The sequence below is a fragment of the Zonotrichia albicollis genome, chromosome 4 (assembly GCF_047830755.1).
Source record: "Zonotrichia albicollis isolate bZonAlb1 chromosome 4, bZonAlb1.hap1, whole genome shotgun sequence".
NCBI classification, from domain to species: Eukaryota; Metazoa; Chordata; class Aves; order Passeriformes; family Passerellidae; genus Zonotrichia; species Zonotrichia albicollis.
The window spans coordinates 1,406,593-1,425,282 of record NC_133822.1 but is presented as its reverse complement, the minus strand read 5'-3'; the positions used below and the strand labels follow the sequence as shown (position 1 = coordinate 1,425,282).

At 50.0% G+C, this 18,690-nt stretch overlaps 1 protein-coding gene across 1 annotated transcript; it reads right to left on the bottom strand.

Annotated features, from left to right (window-relative positions):
• Positions 1-1,297: 1,297 nt before the first annotated feature.
• KLHDC10 (kelch domain containing 10) lies at positions 1,298-18,565 on the bottom strand. The gene is made up of 9 exons (XM_074540339.1): positions 18,399-18,565; positions 13,994-14,215; positions 12,237-12,391; positions 8,688-8,836; positions 7,933-8,017; positions 7,298-7,364; positions 6,224-6,271; positions 3,770-3,909; positions 1,298-2,773 (listed from the first exon to the last, which is right to left on the bottom strand). Exons 1-9 carry the CDS (start codon positions 18,526-18,528, stop codon positions 2,564-2,566), a joined length of 1,206 nt encoding a protein of 401 aa, XP_074396440.1. The 5' UTR covers positions 18,529-18,565; the 3' UTR covers positions 1,298-2,563.
• Positions 18,566-18,690: the final 125 nt, after the last annotated feature.

Below are 18,690 nucleotides of genomic sequence, written 5' to 3'. Positions count from 1 at the left end.
TCCCCAGGACAGTGTCACCCCTGCTGGCTCCAGGGCACTGCTGTCCCCAGGACAGTGTCACCCCTGCTGGCTCCAGGGCACTGCTGTCCCCAGGACAGTGTCACCCCTGCTGGCTCCAGGGCACTGCTGTCCCCAGGACAGTGTCATCCCTGCTGGCTCCAGGGCACTGCTGTCCCCAGGACAGTGTCACCCCTGCTGGCTCCAGGGCACTGCTGTCCCCGATGTCCCCAGGACAGTGTCACCCCTGCTGGCTCCAGGGCACTGCTGTCCCCAATGTCCCCAGGGGTGTCACCCCTGCTGGCTCCAGGGCACTGCTGTCCCCAATGTCCCCAGGACAGTGTCACCCCTGCTGGCTCCAGGGCACTGCTGTCCCATCACCAGGACCCCCAGAGCTGCTCCCCAGCCTGTCCTGGATGCTGAAGTGTGAAGATTCCATCTCTGGCTTTCCAGGACCATGCAGGTGGGTTGTGCTGAGATCAGGGTGGCCAAGCAGGACTTCCCTCGTCACCCATGGCTGTGCTGTCTCCACCTGAGCGGTTTCAGTATTTCCCAGAATCATCTTTTCCAGGGTTTTACCAGGCACTGCAGTGGGACTGACAGCCCTGTGGTTCTCCCATGGTCATCCCTTGAAAAGTGGGAGCAGCTTCCAACCAGCTGAGAGCTCTGCAGAGTCCCGAGACTGCTCCAAAACCATCGACAGAGGCTCTGTGACAACCTCAGAAGCTCCAGAGATTTCCAGAGTAAGGACAACCTGATAACCTGAGGGATGTGCTTGCTCAGAGATCCTGGATGGCTCCAGGATCACCCTGGGGATGAGGGGAGTTGCTCTTTAAAGCTGCTGAGAGAAAAACCAGCACAGGGACGGCCGGGCTGCTCCAGGACCAAGGTCCACAAGGCAAAGATGGAAGTGTGGATATTCAGCTTGGCATGGAAGGAGCTGCAGGGATGGTCCTGCAGGTCCCTGCAGGGCAGGCCAGGAGAGCAGGGAGCCCTTGCTGCCAGCAGGGTCTGCATCCAGGCAGCACAGGAGGGGTTGGAATGCACAATTGCTGTGAAGGTGCAATGCAGGGCATGCAGACAGCAGAGCTCCAAGCAGCTCCCACCAGTTCCTGCGGTCCAAGCACCTGAGAAAGCCTCAGCTGTGAGGCCCAGACTTTTTCTGAGCCTTGAGGGGGAAAAAAAGCAGCAACTGAAGCTGGAGAAAGAGGAAAATCTATTCTCAACACCAGGGGAAGCTTAATTTTGGGACAAGGGGTGAGTTCCCTATGTGGGGGCAGAGACTCCAGCAGGCAGCACCTTTGGATTAACAACATGAAGACAATGCTATGGTTTATTTAAACATAAATGCAATTTCTTAAAAAGAAACTAAAACCTCAGAGTGTAACCTCTGCCTCTGATGAAGAAGAAAGCATTGGGAAAAGCTGATTTTAAAAACAAAAGGCACTTAAAAATGGGCTCCAACTGAAAAGGATTTTGCACAAACCTCATGCCTGGAGCTGTTCAGAGTTCAGTGGCCACTTAAACAAATGCAGTGTAGAGAGCACAAGAGGAGCAGAGCCACCCCTTCCCGTGCACAGACAATGCCTGTCCCCACAAGGAGGGACAGTTGTTCCCTCTCCCCTTTTTGGATGCTGTGTGACCCACAAAGCCACTCCCAAACCAGCTTTGAGTCACATCTCCCACCCTCAGGGGAACATGAAACAAGAAGAAAAAAAAGCCAATTTTTGGGATGTGTGGGAGGAAGGCAAACCAAAATCTGGGAGATGCTGAGCAGGTTCAAAGAGCTCTGAAATCCACAGGGTAAGTTTTTGCTGCAGCTCATTGTGGGTGCAAAGCGAGCTGAAAAAGTTCAAAAAGCCTCAGGAAAACCTTTCCCTGCCCACCCCCAGTTAACTACACAGTAATCCCTTAAGTGGCAACTTTTTCCCCAGTCTTCCAAGCAAACCTTTGAGTTGTGAGGAGGGGAGGACACAGACACTGCACCGGGGGAGCTGCAGGGCTGGGCTGGGCTGGGCTGGGCTGGCCTGGGCGACGTTCCAGCGTCTCCGGAGGCTCGGGGTGGGATCGTGGTGGGATCATGGTGGAATCATGGTGGAATCATGGTGGAACATGGTGGAACGTGCCCATGGACACATGCAGGGCTGGAGGAACAGGCAGGGAGCTCAGCAGGCTGGCAAAGGGCAGCTTGGTGCTCGCTCTGCATCGCGTCCCTCGCTGGATGCCATGGTGGGAGCACCAAGGGGAAGGTGCCACGCTGAGCTCACACATTCAGGAACTCATTAAGCTCCCCAATTAATTGCAAGCGTGTGCTGATGACAGGTTGCTGGTTGGCTGCTTAGTCTCAAAAATACTTTTGGATTAACAGTGTAAGAGAGCTCCATAAATAAAAAGGGGACTTTCCTTTTTTCCAATGACTGAAAGTAACCATGTCTGGAAAGGCATTGATGTATTTGCTGAGTAAGGCCTTGAGCAGGTTCCTCCATGTTCTTAGCAAGACCATCCATGGAATCCATAAATAGGGGGTGGGAGGGGGAATTCTTCTTGGACAGAAGGGGGAGATTGCTCATTTTAGTCGCTCCACGAGTCCCTGCGTCAGTCCGAGGTGCAAAAGCTGGGATCTGGACAGGCTTGCCAGGTGAGGGAAACATTCCAGGAGCTTCTCCCAGCACAGTTCCAGCAGGCTGGGCACCACCAGCCACATTTTGAACAGGGAGCCAGTCCGTTTGTTTTCGTGGATGTTGACCACCCCTCCGTGCACGTACATGCAGCCAGCCTGGCAGGGGAAGGGGGACAGGAGTTAGAGAGGCAGGAAAAGCAGGACTGGCCTTTATTCCCACCTCCCACCCCTCAGCAGGGCTGGCACTGCCTCAGCCACTCACTCTGGGATCCCCTGAGTCAAGGAGGAATCACTGCTGGAAGGGCCATGTCTCATCCTAAACCACTCACCCACCACCTCTGAGCGCTCTGCTCTGAGGTTTGGGTGATTTCCAACCCCATAAATCCATTTTAGGAGTGTGGCAGAGCCCTACTCGTGTTCCAGCTAAAAAGAATGTATTTTTAAACTCCACCCACCTCACACAGCCACCCTGCATTCCCTTGGCTCAGCACAAGCCTGCTCCAGGGATGACAGGAACACAGAGATGGCAATAACTCAGCTGCTGAGTGGGTTTTTTTCCCCACAGGCTGGCAAAGAAAGGGCATTCCAGCTGTCCAGGGAACACTGAGCTGCCTGGGAAACACCTTTATCAGCATTCCCAGGAACAGCTGCATTTGGAACATTCCCCAAATGCAGTGACACCAAGCAATGTGATCTCTGCCCTGAGGAGCTGAGGGAGGTGAGGGCACAGCCAAAGGCACTTCTTGCTGCCTGGTAATTACCAATGCCAGCCTTCTGCTTAAGGCCAAAAGCTCTGGCAATACCAACATCCCTTAGTGGCTTCCAAAGGGCTGGAAACATCCAATCCTCCACCTCAAGCTGCTCTCACCAGGATAAAATCACTTTATTCAGGGAGTATTTGTGCTTTTTGTGTTTTTTTTATTTTACAAGCAAGAACTGCTGTTCCCACACAGGCTTTAAAAGCTCAAATTCTGCATTATTTCTTTCAGAAAGCAAAATCCACAGTGTGGTTGCACTCCTCAAAGGGCAGCAGGAAGAGGAGCCTCCCAAAAGCTGCTGCATGCAGTGGAGGTCACTCCCCTGGGAACAGCAGCTCTGTCTGCAGCCCACAGCCAGGTAAGAGTGCTTGGAGGAACAGGAGCAGTCACTTACTGGGGTGACAGCAGCACAGTGGAAGTACACAGGCTCTGGCATGGCAGCTGGCAGCTTCACCCACTGGAAAGTCTGCAGGTTCAGCTTCCAAACATCTCCCAGGATCACCTCTCCGTTGTAGCCCCCACACACGAACACATCTGCGAGAGAGGGGACATGGGGAGCTGCCAGGAGCCAGGGACAGCTTGGGGACAGCTCAGGGATCCCCCTCCCACAGGGTTTGGGATCAGGAACTGCTGCACCTCAGAAAAGGCTCCCAGGAGCTCCCAGACCAGGACACACAAAGCAGAGACCACCTAAAGACTCCCAGCCGGCCTGGCTGGGAAGGGAGCTCAGAGTCCATCCAGATCCAGCCTGATGGGCAGGGACACCTCCCCCTGTCCCAGCCCCAGTGTCCAGCCTGGCCTTGGGCACTGCAGGGATCAGGGGCAGCCCCAGCTGCTCTGGGAATCCCTTCCCAAAATCCCAGCCCAGGCTCCCTCTCCAGGGAATTCCCTCCATTCCCAGCTCTCCCAGCCTGGCATTGGATCCATCCCCACCCCGACTCCTCTCCAGGAAGGGATTTTGGGCTCTGGGGGCTTCACTGGCAATCTCAGCACTCCAGGAAGGGTCTCCCTTCCCTTTGCCATCCCCAACTTCCATAAAAACCCCTGGGGATGGATTCTGAGTGTCCCAAATGCCAGAATGGTTTGGGTGGGAAGGGCCCTTCAAGCCCATCCCATTCCAAGCCCACCATCCCAGGCTGCTCCAGCCTGGCCTTGGGCACTGCAGGGATCAGGGGCAGCCCCAGCTGCTCTGGCAATGCCAGCCCAGGCAGGAATTGCTCATTGCCAAGATGCCACCCATGGCTGCCCTCTGGCAGTGGGAGCCATTCCCTGGGTGCTGTCCCTGCAGGCCTTGTCCCCAGTCCCTCTGCAGCTCTCCTGGAGCCCCTGCAGGCCCTGCCCTGTGCTGGCAGCTCTGCCTGGATCCCTCCCTGCTCCAGGGGAACATTCCCAGCTCTCCTGGATCCCTCCCTGCTCCAGGGAACATTCCCAGCTCTCCTGGATCCCTCCCTGCTCCAGGGGAACATTCCCAGCTCTCCTGGATCCCTCCCTGCTCCAGGGAACATTCCCAGCTCTCCCTGGATCCCTCCCTGCTCCAGGGAACATTCCCAGCTCTCTCAGATCCCTCCCTGCTCCAGGGAACATTCCCAGCTCTCTCAGATCCCTCCCTGCTCCAGGGAACATTCCCAGCTCTCCCTGGATCCCTCCCTGCTCCAGGGAACATTCCCAGCTCTCCCTGGATCCCTCCCTGCTCCAGGGGAACATTCCCAGCTCTCTCAGATCCCTCCCTGCTCCAGGGAACATTCCCAGCTCTCTCAGATCCCTCCCTGCTCCAGGGAACATTCCCAGCTCTCCCTGGATCCCTCCCTGCTCCAGGGAACATTCCCAGCTCTCCTGGATCCCTCCCTGCTCCAGGGGAACATTCCCAGCTCTCCTGGATCCCTCCCTGCTCCAGGGGAACATTCCCAGCTGTCCTGGATCCCTCCCTGCTCCAGGGGAACATTCCCAGCTCTCCTGGATCCCTCCCTGCTCCAGGGAACATTCCCAGCTCTCCCTGGATCCCTCCCTGCTCCAGGGAACATTCCCAGCTCTCTCAGATCCCTCCCTGCTCCAGGGAACATTCCCAGCTCTCCCTGGATCCCTCCCTGCTCCAGGGAACATTCCCAGCTCTCCCTGGATCCCTCCCTGCTCCAGGGAACATTCCCAGCTCTCCCTGGATCCCTCCCTGCTCCAGGGAACATTCCCAGCTCTCTCAGCCCAGCTCCATGGATTCCTCTGGGCTCTCTCCAGCAGCTCCAGGTCTTTCTGATGTTGTCCCCAGGGTTGGGCACTGAGAGGGGCAGGATCCCCCATCCATCTCCTGCTGCCCACACTGGGGGGGTCAGGGTGGATTTCTGCCTCACGTCCCCCTCCCCAGCCTGCCCATGACCCCAAGGCCACCATGGCAGCCCCACTGCAGGCAGGAGAGCATTCCCTCCTCTCACAGCCCACACACCTGAGCTTGATCAGATTCCAGGCATTTTAAACCCCAGGAGCAGCCCCAGCTCCCAGCTTTGCCCAAGTTCTCAGTTTAGGGGCTCCCAAATCCTCCTGGTGGGCTGGAAGCACCTCCCAGCTCCTGCCTCACTTTTATTGGCACAATCAGCACTCCCAGGAAATACCATCCAGCATTTCCCTCCACCCTTCAGCAGAGAGCATTCAGCCACTGACCTGAAGGGTTTGGAAAAGAGGGATCAAGACTGTAACTGGTTTTTCAGTGCAGAAGAAGGAATGGTGCCAAGTGGGCAGCTTAAAGCCTGTCAGTGAGGGAAAATCCTCTTCCAGAAAAGCCACGTGGTCCCTGCAGCTCTCTCCAACTCCCCCCTGGTTGTTGTACAAGATACACCAATTTTCCAGAGGTAAATCTTACCATTTTTTATCTGCACACAGCTGTGGCATCTTCTGGCTGCTGGGAAGCCTGGGGAGAATAAATTAAAAAATAAGTATCAGCAAGAATTGCTTTCAAGTGCTTGTGCAAGTGGTGATTTTGTCTCAACATTTAATCATGGAGTTGCATTGTTAAGAGGTTCTGCTTTCCTGCTCTCCCAGGTATAAAAGGTGCAAATTTAAGCCCCTATTTTCTCTCTGGGGAAGGAAGAAAATGCTGGAATTTTGTTCCCCAGAGTCTCCAGTATCAGCAAGAATTGCTTTAAAGTGCTTGTGCAAGTGGTGATTTTGTCTCAACATTTAATCGTGGAGTTGCATTGTTGAGAGGTTCTGCTTTCCTGCTCTCCCAGGTATAAAAGGTGCAAATTTAAGCCCCTATTTTCTCTCTGGGGAAGGAAGAAAATGCTGGAATTTTGTTCCTCAGAGTCTCCAGTATCAGCAAGAATTGCTTTAAAGTACTTGTGCAAGTGGTGATTTTATCTCAACATTTAATCATGGAGTTGCATTGTTAAGAGGTTCTGCTTTCCTGCTCTCCCAGGTATAAAAGGTGCAATTTTAAGCACCTATTTTCCCTCTGGGGAAGGAAGAAAATGCTGGAATTTTGTTCCCCAGAGTCTCCAGTATCAGCAAGAATTGCTTTCAAGTGCTTGTGCAAATGGTGATTTTGTCTCAACATTTAATCGTGGAGTTGCATTGTTGAGAGGTTCTGCTTTCCTGCTCTCCCAGGTATAAAAGGTGCAATTTTAAGCACCTATTTTCTCTCTGGGGAAGGAAGAAAATGCTGGAATTTTGTTCCCCAGAGTCTCCAGTGTGGCTTGGTGAGAAGCAGCTGTGGGACTGCAGGGGAAGCCCAGGCCTCAAAGGGAGCAGGGATGGTTGGGATGCCCTGGGAGCAGATCTGGGCACTGCCACCCTTCCCAGGCAAAGTGCCAAACCCCCTGGCTGGGCTCATCCCAAATCTCAAATCCAGATAAAGCCACAGACTGAACAACAAAACTGCACCTGAGGCACCGTGGCCACTCTGGCTCCCAGGGAAAGAGGGAAAGCCCAAACTCACCGACTTTCTCGTGGGGCTTTGTGGTGATTTCCTCCCAGGTGTTGGTCTCCAGGTTGTAGGCGTGGATCTGGGGGAGGAACAGGAGCCATGAGATCCTGCAGCCACAGGCTCTGACCCTCTATGAATAAATCCCTTTTTTGCTTTAAGTGGAAACCCAAAAATAGCTGATCCCAGCCAGTGACTAAGCACGTCTAAAATCACCTTTCAAGCTCCATCCCAGCTTTGCTATTTCAGCCCTACAGCTGAAAAAAAAGAAAAGAATTTTGCTTTTGAAAAGAGCTGGACCAATTAAAATCCACACCCTTGAGCTCTCAGAAGGATTTAGAAATCCCTTTCTCCTGCTGCACACAGGGAGAAAAATGGGACAATGGAGAGATGAAATGTCACATAAAGTGCTGCAGACTCCACTTTTTTGGAAGCAGAGCACTATTTAAAGTGGCCACAGATTCATCACCAGGACACTTGTGGCAAATCCAGGTTTTACAGGAATAGGAGAACAATCTGCTCCCAATTATCTTTTTTTCTTTTTCTTTTTTTTTTTTTTTCCAGGCCCTCCAGGCAAAGCCAGATGGAGAGGCTGTGCTGGCAATTCCTCAGTGTGGAAAATCTCCTGTGCAGGGTTCCAAATGCCTCACCTTATCCAAGGAATAAGCTGTCCAGGAAGTTCCACCTCCCAGGATATAAATCCTTTGACCATCATGAGCAATTTCATGTCTGTACCTGAAAGGTGCAGAGCAGCACAATCAGCAACAAGAGAAAATTTTCTAGAAATCACCATCAAATCCCAGGGATTTGAGCAGGAACTGCCAAGCCTGGCTCTGCTGCATCAGCCCCTCAGGAGATGTGGGAGCTCTCCTGAGCCCTCCAAGCTGCACCCCAGGAGTCTGAAAGGCATTTTCTGATTTCAATATTCAATATTTGCATTCTGATATTCTGATTTCAAAATTCAATAATTGCAGAGCAATTATTGAATAATTAAGTGCAAGGATTAATGAGTACCAGGACAGCCAGCAATATTCCAGCCCCTTCTAAGGGAGAAGTGTGCAAAGCCAGGCTGGACAGGGCTTGGAGCAACCTGGGATAGTGGAAAATTAGAAATTTAGAAAATTAGAAAATTAGAAATTTAGAAAATTAGAAAATTAGTGGCAGAGGGGTGGGATTAGATTTATTTTAAGATTCCTATGAACCCAAACCATTCTGGGATTCTTTCATTTTCAACTCAGCTGGATACCAAACCACAGATGTGAGCAACCAAAATCCTTCCTGCCAATTCCACAACCAGTGCCAGGCAAAGGAGAAATGCCAAGAAATGGCAACCAGAGCAAGATATCCCAAAGCTCCCCATTCCCTGCCTCCCCAAAAAGCCCCCTGAGGCTGCCCAGGTGCCCACCTCTCCTCTGGCATGTCACAGGACATGTTGTTTGGCTTCAGCTGGATCCACTCGCGGGTGTTGAGGTCCAGCTTGTGCAGGTCGGTGCTGTAGATGTAGCCGGTGGTTCCTCCAAACACGTACAGGCAGCCATTGATGATGGCCATGGCCTGCCAGAGACACCAGAGGGGACTTGGGGACACCTGGGGCTGCAGGACAGGGCCAGCCCTGGGCTCAGGGTCACTCCATCCCCTGCCCACCTCCTTCATCCACTCGTTGGGGAGCCTTAAAAGGTGGAATTGTAAATAAAGGAACCCCAGGAACCTGCATGTGGAGTTTTGGGTTTTGACTACCAACCACTGCTTGGATCGCTTTTTTATTTTTGAGTTTTGGTTTTGAAGGTTTTGACTATGACCCACTCCTTAAATCACATTTAGTTTTTATTTAGAGTTTTGTGTTTTAAGGGCTTTGACTACCAACCACTGTTTAAGTTACTTTTTCCATCTCCATTTAGATCTCTGGGTTCTGAAGGTTTTGACTACAAATCCCTTCTTAAATCACATTTTAAATTTGCATGTAGAATTTAGGGTTTTGAAGGTTTTGTTAAGAGTTTAGGGTTCTGAAGGTTTTAACCATGACCCACCCCTTAAATCACTTTTTTATTTAGAGTTTTGTGTTTTGAAGGTTTTGACTATGACCCACCCCTTAAATCACTTTTCCCATCTCCATTTAGAACTTTGGGTTTTGAAGGTTTTGACTATGACCCACTCCTTAAATCACATTTTCAGTTTCATTTAGAGTTTTGGGTTTTGAAGGTTTTGACCATGACCCACCCCTTAAATTACTTTTTTATTTAGAGTTTTGGGTTTTGAAGGTTTTGAGTACCAACCACTCCTTAAATCACTTTTTTCATCTTCATTTAGAATTTTGGGGTTTGAAGGTGTTGACTGTGACCCACTCCTTAAATCACATTTAATTTTTATTTAGAGTTTTGTGTTTTAAGGGCTTTGACTACCAACCACTCCTTGGATCGTTTCTTCCATCTCCATTTAGAACTTTGGGTTCTGAAGGTTTTGACCATGACCCACTCCTTAAATCACTTTTTTATTTAGAGTTTTGGGTTTTGAAGGTTTTGACTACCAACCACTCCTTAAATCAGTTTTTTCATCTCCATTTAGAACTTTGGGTTCTGAAGGCTTTGACTGTGATGCACTCCTTAAATCACTTTTTTATTTTCATTTAGAGTTTTGGTTTTTGAAGGTTTTTTACTAACCAACCACTTCTTAAATCACATTTTTATTTAGAGTTTTGGGTTTTGAATGTTTTTTACTAACCAACCACTTCTTAAATTACTTTTTTATTTTTATTTAGAGTTTTGGGTTTTGAAGGTTTTGACTATGACCCACTCCTTAAATCACTTTTCCCATCTCCATTTAGAACTTTGGGTTCTGAAGGCTTTGACTATGACCCACCCCGTAAATCACATTTTCAGTTTCATTTAGAGTTTTGTGTTTTGAATGTTTTTTACTAACCAACCACTCCTTAAATTGCTTATTTTGAGTTTTGGGTCTTGAAGGTTTTGACTACCAACAACTCCTTAAATCACTTTTTTCATCTTCATTTAGAATTTTGTGTTTTGAAGGTTTTTTACTAACCAACCACTTCTTAAATCACTTTTTAATTTTTATTTAGAGTTTTGGGTTTTGAAGGTGTTGACTATGACCCACTCCTTAAATCACATTTAATTTTTATTTAGAGTTTTGTGTTTTAAGGGCTTTGACTACCAACCACTCCTTAAATCACTTTTTTCATCTCCATTTAGAACTTTGGGTTTTGAAGGTTTTGACTACAAATCCCTTCTTAAATCACATTTTAAATTTGCATGTAGAATTTAGGGTTTTGAAGGTTTTGTTAGAGTTTAGGGTTTTGAAGGTTTTGACCATGACCCACCCCTTAAATCACTTTTTCATTTAGAGCTTTGGGTTTTGAAGGTTTTGACTATGACCCACTCCTTAAATCACTTATAAAATTTTCATTTAGAGCTTCAGGTTTTGAAGGTTTTTGACTACCAACCACTCCTTGGATCGCTTCTTCCATCTCCATTTAGAACTTTGGGTTCTGAAGGTTTTGACTATGACCCACTCCTTAAATCACTTTCTTCATCTTCATTTAGAACTCTGGGTTTTGACTATGACCCACTCCTTAAATCACTTCCTCATTTTCATTTAGATCTTTGGCTTTTGAAGGTTTTGACTACAAATCCCTTCTTAAATCACATTTTAAATTTGCATGTAGAGTTTAGGGTTTTGAAGGTTTTGACCATGACCCACCCCTTAAATCAATTTTTCATTTAGAGTTTTGTGTTTTAAGGGCTTTGACTATCAACCACTCTTTAAATCACTTTTTTATTTTCATTTAAAGCTTTGGGTTTTCAAGATTTTGACTACCAACAACTCCTTAAATCACTTTTTTCATCTTCATTTAGAATTTTGTGTTTTGAAGGTTTTTACCATAATCCACCCCTTAAATCACTTTTTTATTTTTATTTATAGTTTTGGGTTTTGAAGGTTTTGACTACCAACTACTCCTTAAATCACTTTTTTATTTTTATTTAGAATTTTGGGTTTTGAAGGTTTTGACTACCAACCACTCCTTAAATCACTTTCTTCATCTTCATTTAGAACTCTGGGTTTTGAAGGTTTTTATACAACCAACCACTCCTTAAATCAGTTTTTTCATCTTCATTTAGAACTTTGGGTTTTGACTATGACCCACTCCTTAAACCCCTTCCTCATTTTCATTTAGATCTTTGACTTTTGAAGGTTTTTGACTATGAACCCCTCCTTAAATCACTTTATTTTCATTTAGAGTTTTGTGCTTTAAGGACTTTGACTACCAACCACTCCTTAAGTCACTTTTTTCATCTTCATTTAGATCTTTGAGTTTTGAAGATTTTTGACTATGAACCCCTCCTTAAATCACTTTATTTTCATTTAGAGTTTTGTGTTTTAAGGGCTTTGACTATCAACTACTCCTTAAATAATTTTTTTCATTTTAATTAGAGTTTTGGGTTTTGAAGGTTTTGACTATCAACCACTCCTTAAATTACTTTTTCCATCTCCATTTAGAACTTTGGGTTCTGAAGGTTTTGACTATGAACCACTCCTTAAATCATTTTCTTCATCTTCATTTAGAACTTAGAGTTTTGAAGGCTTTTATACTACCAACCACTCCTTAAATCACTTTCTTCATCTTCATTTAGAACTTTGGGTTTTGACTATGACCCACTCCTTCAATCCCTTCCTCATTTTCATTTAGATCTTTGACTTTTGAATGTTTTGACTACAAACCCCTCCTTAAATCACACTTTTCTCATTCAGCTGCACCAGCCATTAACAAACAAATTCTCCCCTTTCTAACTGGCAGAAAACCTCCTTTCCTTTGAAATCTCCCCGAACCAAAGCTGCTTCATTTCTTTATGAAGCACACCTGCTTTCCCTGGTGCTCTCCCCCTTTGGGGCAGCTCTGGGGGGGCACAGGGAGGGTTTTGGGGGGTCCCTGTGCCGTTACCTGGCCGTAGATGCGGTTGGGTTTCTTGCCGCGGCAGCTGAGCAGAGCCCACCGCTTGTACTTGACGTTGCACACGTGCACGTCGTTGCCGTTGCTCTCTCCAAAGGGGATCCCCGTGCCCCCAAACACCAGCAGGTTGTTGCCATGTAAAACAACTGGGGGGGAAAAGGGAAAACAGGGGGGCTCAGTGCTGGGAGAGCAGGGTTTGTCCAGCCTGGGCTGCCCTGGGAGCAAGCTGCTCCAGAGAAGGTTGCTCATGCCCATGGTATGGGAATTGGATGAACCCAAACCATTCCCAAATCATTTTTCCAGGACTGGGTTTGGAGCAAGCTGCTCCAGAGAAGGTTGCCCATGGTATGGGAATTGGATGAAACCACACTATTCCCGAATTATTTTTCCAGGACTGGGTTTGGAGCAAGCTGCTCCAGAGAAGGTTGCCCATGCCCATGGTATGGAAATTGGATGAAACCAAACTATTCCCAAATAATTTTTCCAGGACTGGGTTTGGAGCAAGCTGCTCTAGGGAAGGTTGCCCATGGTATGGAATTGGATAATCTTTAAGCTCTCTTCCAACCCAAACCATGGAATTGGATGATCTTTAAGCTCTCTTCCAACCCAAATCATTTGTCCAGGCTGGGCTGAGCTTGGAGCAAGCTGCTCTAGGGAAGGTGTCCCTATCCATGGTATGGGAATTGGATGATCTTCAAGCTCCCTTCCAACCCAAACCATTCCAAAATAATTTCTCCAAGCTGGGCTGGGCTTGGAGCAACCTGCTCCATGGGACTGGATGATCTTTAAGCTCCCTTCCAACCCAAACCATTCCCAAATCATTTTTCCAGGCTGGGCTTGGAGCAAGCTGCTCTAGAGAAGGCTGTCCATGCCCATGGTATGGAATTGGATGATCCTTAAGCTCCTTTCCAACCCAAACCATTCCAAAATCATTTCTCCAAGCTGGGCTGGGCTTGGACCAACCTGCTCCATGGGACTGGATGATCTTTAAGCTCCTTCCCAACCCAAACTATTCCCAAATAATTTTTCCAGGACTGGGTTTGGAGCAAGCTGCTCTAGGGAAGGTTGCCCATGCCCATGGTATGGGAATTGGATGATCTTTAAGCTCCCTTCCAACCCAAACCATTCCCAAATCATTTTTCCAGGCTGGGCTTGGAGCAAGCTGCTCTAGTGAAGATTGCCCATGATATGGAATTGGATGATCTTTAAGCTCCCTTCCAACCCAAATCATTTTTCCAGGCTGGACTGGGCTTGGAGCAAGCTGCTCTAGGAATGGTGTCCCTATCCATGGTATGGGAATTGGATGCTCTTTAAGCTCCCTTCCAACCCAACCCATTCCAGGTTTCCCTGCAGTGCTCAGTGCTGCTCCAATTCCCTACAACCCACCCCGTGCATCGATGGCTTTGAGAGGCTCTAAAGGAGAAAGGATCCCAACTAAAACCATGGTAACCAAAGGTCTGCTGTGAAAAGTGAACAAAGACAGCTATTTTTGGATGCTGGGAGATTTCTGCACGAGGCACCTTCCTGCTGAAAGCACAGCAAGGTAAACACCTGGCAAACACCTCTTGCTTTCCCCGTTTTTTTCTTTCCTTCTGCCTCAATTGAGCAAAAATGGAAAGAAAAATCCCAAACCCAACCCAACCTCAAGCCCCACTTGGAAAAACAGCATCCAGATTTCCAATTCCCGCCTGGATTAAAATAGGCAGGATGAAAATAGCTCCAGGGAGGAATTGGATTTCCGTACGTACGTGACATGGAGGCCAGCTCCCTGGGCATGTAGCCCTCGGTGCCCATCTGGTGCCAGGTGTCTGTGGCAAAGTTGTACCTCCAGAGCTCCCTGAAGAGGGGGTAGTCCTCGTTCTCTGGGCCCCCAGACTCATCGTAGTCGGGGTTGTAGCCCCCGAAGACGTAGAGGTTGGAACTGTCGGCCACGCAGCGATGGCCGCTCCGGGCCGGGGGGCACCGGTGGCCTAGAGAGGAAGAGGAGGAGAAACAACAGCTCCACGAGGGCTCAGGGTGTGCCAGGCTCAGCAGGGCACCCACTGGGCTGGAATCCACAGGGAATCCACAGGGAAGGGCTTCTGCAGCAGGAGGAAATGGCTGTGGAAGGACAAGCTGGAAAGGGACACTGTGTGTGTCACCAGCTCAGCCCTGGAGCACTCTAATCCTTCACTACAGCCCTTCTGAGGAATTGGAGAAAATCCCTCTTCTTTCATTCTGCTTGGCAAAGTTCACTTAGAAACAATTCCAAATGTCTGTATTTAGAGCTGCCCAATAGAGAAAAAATCAAGGATTTGCTTTCCCTCTGACAAAAACCTTTCCGTGACTTCCCTTTGTTCCTTGGATCTCAAGACTTTGTCTAAGTCACTCAATTTTCTAACACTAAACAGAACAGTTCAGTTTAGTGACAGATGGATGATGGATGGATGGATGGATGATGGATGGATGATGGATGGATGGATGATGGATGGATGATGGATGGATGGATGGATGATTGATGGATGGATGATGGATGGATGATGGATGGATGGATGGATGATGGATGATGGATGGATGGATGGATGGATGGATGGATGATGGATGGATGGATGGAGGATGGATGGATGGATGATTGATGGATGGATGATGGATGGATGGATGGATGATGGATGGATGGATGATTGATGGATGGATGATGGATGGATGATGGATGGATGGATGATGGATGGATGATGGATGATGGATGATGGATGGATGGATGATGGATGGATGGATGATGGATGGATGATGGATGGATGGATGGATGATGGATGGATGGATGATGGATGGATGATGGATGGATGGATGGATGGATGGATGGATGATGGATGGATGATGGATGGATGATGGATGGATGGATGATGGATGGATGATGGATGGATGATGGATGGATGGATGATGGATGGATGATGGATGGATGGATGATGGATGGATGGATGATGGATGGATGATGGATGGATGGATGGATGATGGATGGATGGATGATGGATGGATGATGGATGGATGATGGATGGATGATGGATGGATGGATGGATGGATGATGGATGGATGGATGGATGATGGATGGATGATGGATGGATGATGGATGGATGGATGGATGATGGATGGATGATGGATGGATGGATGATGGATGGATGATGGATGGATGGATGGATGGATGGATGATGGATGGATGGATGATGGATGGATGATGGATGGATGATGGATGGATGGATGATGGATGGATGATGGATGGATGATGGATGGATGGATGGATGGATGGATGGATGGATGGATGGATGATGGATGGATGGATGATGGATGGATGGATGGATGATGGATGGATGGATATGATCTGGAAACACCCATTTTCCCAGTTTAAGATTCCAGAGAAGCAGGAAGGAAGGATGGGAAGGTGCATTTACAAGGAGGTTCTTTTTGCTTAGTCCTGAGGGCAAAACATGGGAACAGGAAAATTTTCAGGGAATAATTCCACCATAAAAATGAAATTTAACAACAGGATGAGAGCAAACAGCCTCAGGCTGTGCCAGGGGAGCTCAGGGGGGATGTCAGGAGGAATTTCCTCATGGAAAGGGTGGGTAAACATTGGCAGGGGCTGCTCAGGGAGGTTTGGAGTCTCCATCCCCACCTTGGGCTGCCCCTGCATCCCTGGCAGTGCCACATCCATGGTGAATACCCAGGGCTGTGCATGTGTCCCTTTCTCTGCTTTTTAAAGCAGAGAAATTATTTTGATTCTTATAATGATTATTTTTCCTCCTGCCTGGATTTCCAACATCCACAACAGCAGGATTCAATCCCTCCCTTTCCATTTCTGATCATTGCAGGATTCTGAAGGACATTCAGGACAAGACAAGTCAATATTGACTTTGACTCCCATCTTCAAAGTTTCATCTTTTCCACAACAGCTGGACAAAGTGAGTTTGGAACTGGTGGAATTGGAGTCCCTCAGGAATGTTTGGATAAGCAGGATTGGGAATACACTGCTGAAGGTGAGGTTTAAAATTGATTTGTTCATCCAGCTGTGTTCAGATCCCACCCTCCCCTTCCTGGGCAGGCCTGACACATTCCCAAGGGGTTTTTACACCACTACAAGTGAGTGATCCTTGGGTTGGTTGTTTTCAAGGGGCACAAAGGAAAATAAAGGAATTCTGGAGATAGAAAACCACAGAGCTGGAAGGATCATCTGGCCAAATGTCCTGAGGGAAAAGGAGCTGGGATGTTTCACATCCTGAAACATTCCAGGGACTCCAGCACCTCCCAGGGGATGATGGTCCCAGGGAATGCTGGTTCTCACTGGAAAATGTCCTTTTTCCATTGGGATGACCCCTCCCAGCACACCCTGTCCCACTGCTCCATGTCCTCTTTATCCATCCCTGAGGGCCTGGAAACCCCAGAGGTTCCATCTAAGGAAACAAACCTGGGAACCCTGCAGGAGAATTGGGAGCTCAGGAACAATTCAGGCTGGAGGAAATGGAGTGAGGGGGAAAATTCCTCTCTCAGTGGTTATGTAAGGGCTCTATAAATAGGATCTCACAGGTGTCAAACTCCAAAACTCCGGGGTTCTGGGGGCTGGCAGGCAGTTTGGGGTGGGTTCAGGCTGGTTTGGGTGTCCAGGTGAGCTGCAGGATCTGTGCAGGATCAGGAGGGGGCAATTCCCAACATCCCAACCCAGCTGGGCAGAGCAGCAGGGCCTGGGGTGCCTAAAAAGGATTTCCAGGCCAGGAGGGAGATGGGGCTGAGCATCTGCCCAGAAATAGAAGGTGTGGAACCACCCCCAGCAAACCCTCAGTGCTGAGTCAGAGCCTGCAGTGAGGGAAATGGATTTGGGGGGAAAATACAGGGCAGGTTTAGGGATGGGAAGGTGGATGGAAAGGCCCTTCCCTGGTGCTGCCACCCCTGAGGGGCTTCTTGTCTCACATGGGAGAGGCAGGAAAGGATTCCTGGCCCTGGGATCTCAGCTCCAGGTCAGGAGGAGATAAAGGGATCAGGAAAAATGGGATAGCCCAGAGCAGTTGGGGGTGTCACAGGGCATGGGGTGTCCCACAGCCCCCAGTGCTGCACAACTCCTCAATCCTGTGATCCTGGGGGGACCTCAGCCTCCTCCTGGAATGTCTGGGGGGTTTTGGGGTGTCAGAGATCCAGGAACGATGGAATAACCCTTCAGCATCCAGCCTTGCTAGCAGAGAGGTGGAATTTTCCCAGTAACATTTCCCATTTTTCCCAGGGACCAGGACTAAGCTGAGGTCACACCCCAGGCAGGATGTCCCAAAAACCCCAATCCAGTGGGGCAGATGTCCCAGAAACTCCAATACAATGGGGCAGATATCCCAAAACCCCAGCCCAGTGGGACTGCAGACTGGGGGGACCCCAGGATCACCCCAGCCTTATCCAGGGTGGCTGAAATGGGGCTGATCCCTGTGGGTGCCCGTCCCCACACCCATGGGGGCACCCAGGCCCCTCCCAGCACCTGGGGAACCCTACAGACCCTAAATCCCTGTGAAAGGATTACTGCCCTCATCCCTGGGATCATCGGGATGGGAACAGCCCAGCTCCCCCCACACCATTGCCGGCTTTGGGGAACAGGGACACCCCATTATTCCCGCTCTGCTAGGGCACCCCAGCTCCCCCCGGGGATGTCCCAGAGGCAGGGACAGCTGTCCCCTCGGTGTCCCTGTCCCCTCAGGGCCCCGGGGACACGCGTGTCCCTGCCTGGGACAGCAGGACCCCGTGCCTGGGGTCAGCAGAGCTCTCTGGAGGGCGGGGATGGGGGTGCCCCGATTAAAGACCCCCCAGGAATGGGGGTGTCCGGTCCCGAGCACCGTGGCAATGGGTAATTCTGATCCTTGAAGAATGGGTCTGTCCCAGCCCCTGACGCTCCGGGATGGCGGCGCTCGGTCCAGAACCCCTCAGGGCCTTGGGGCCGGCGCTGTCCCGGTTCCTGACCCCCAAAGACGGGGATGCCCCGACCCCGAACCCCTCAGGACCTTACAAACAGGGCTGTCCCGGTCGCGGTTCCCTGAGATGCGGATGCTGCGCTCACCGAGCCCTCGGAGCCCTCAGGGTCGGGGCCGCCCCGCTCCCGAACCCTTCAGGGCCTCGGGCTCGGGGTCATCCCCGGCGCCGGCCGCCACTCACCCGCCGCCCGCGGCCTGCCCGGCAGCTGCACGAAGCGGTTCAGGATCCCTCCCCCGCCGCCATCGCCGCCGCCCGCGGCGCCGCCCGCGCCCTCCCCGAGCCCGTCCCGGGCCGCGGCCGCCGCCGACATGGCCCGTCCGCTGCCTGAGGGACGGAGCGCCAACCGCCAATCGGCGCCCAGCTTCTTCGGCCGCGGCCTATCAGCTGCGGGCTTGTTGGCAGGTGGGGGGAGGCTGCGGCGAGAGCGCCGCTGTTAGGAGAGATGAGCGATCGATCCAGGCTGGAGCAATGG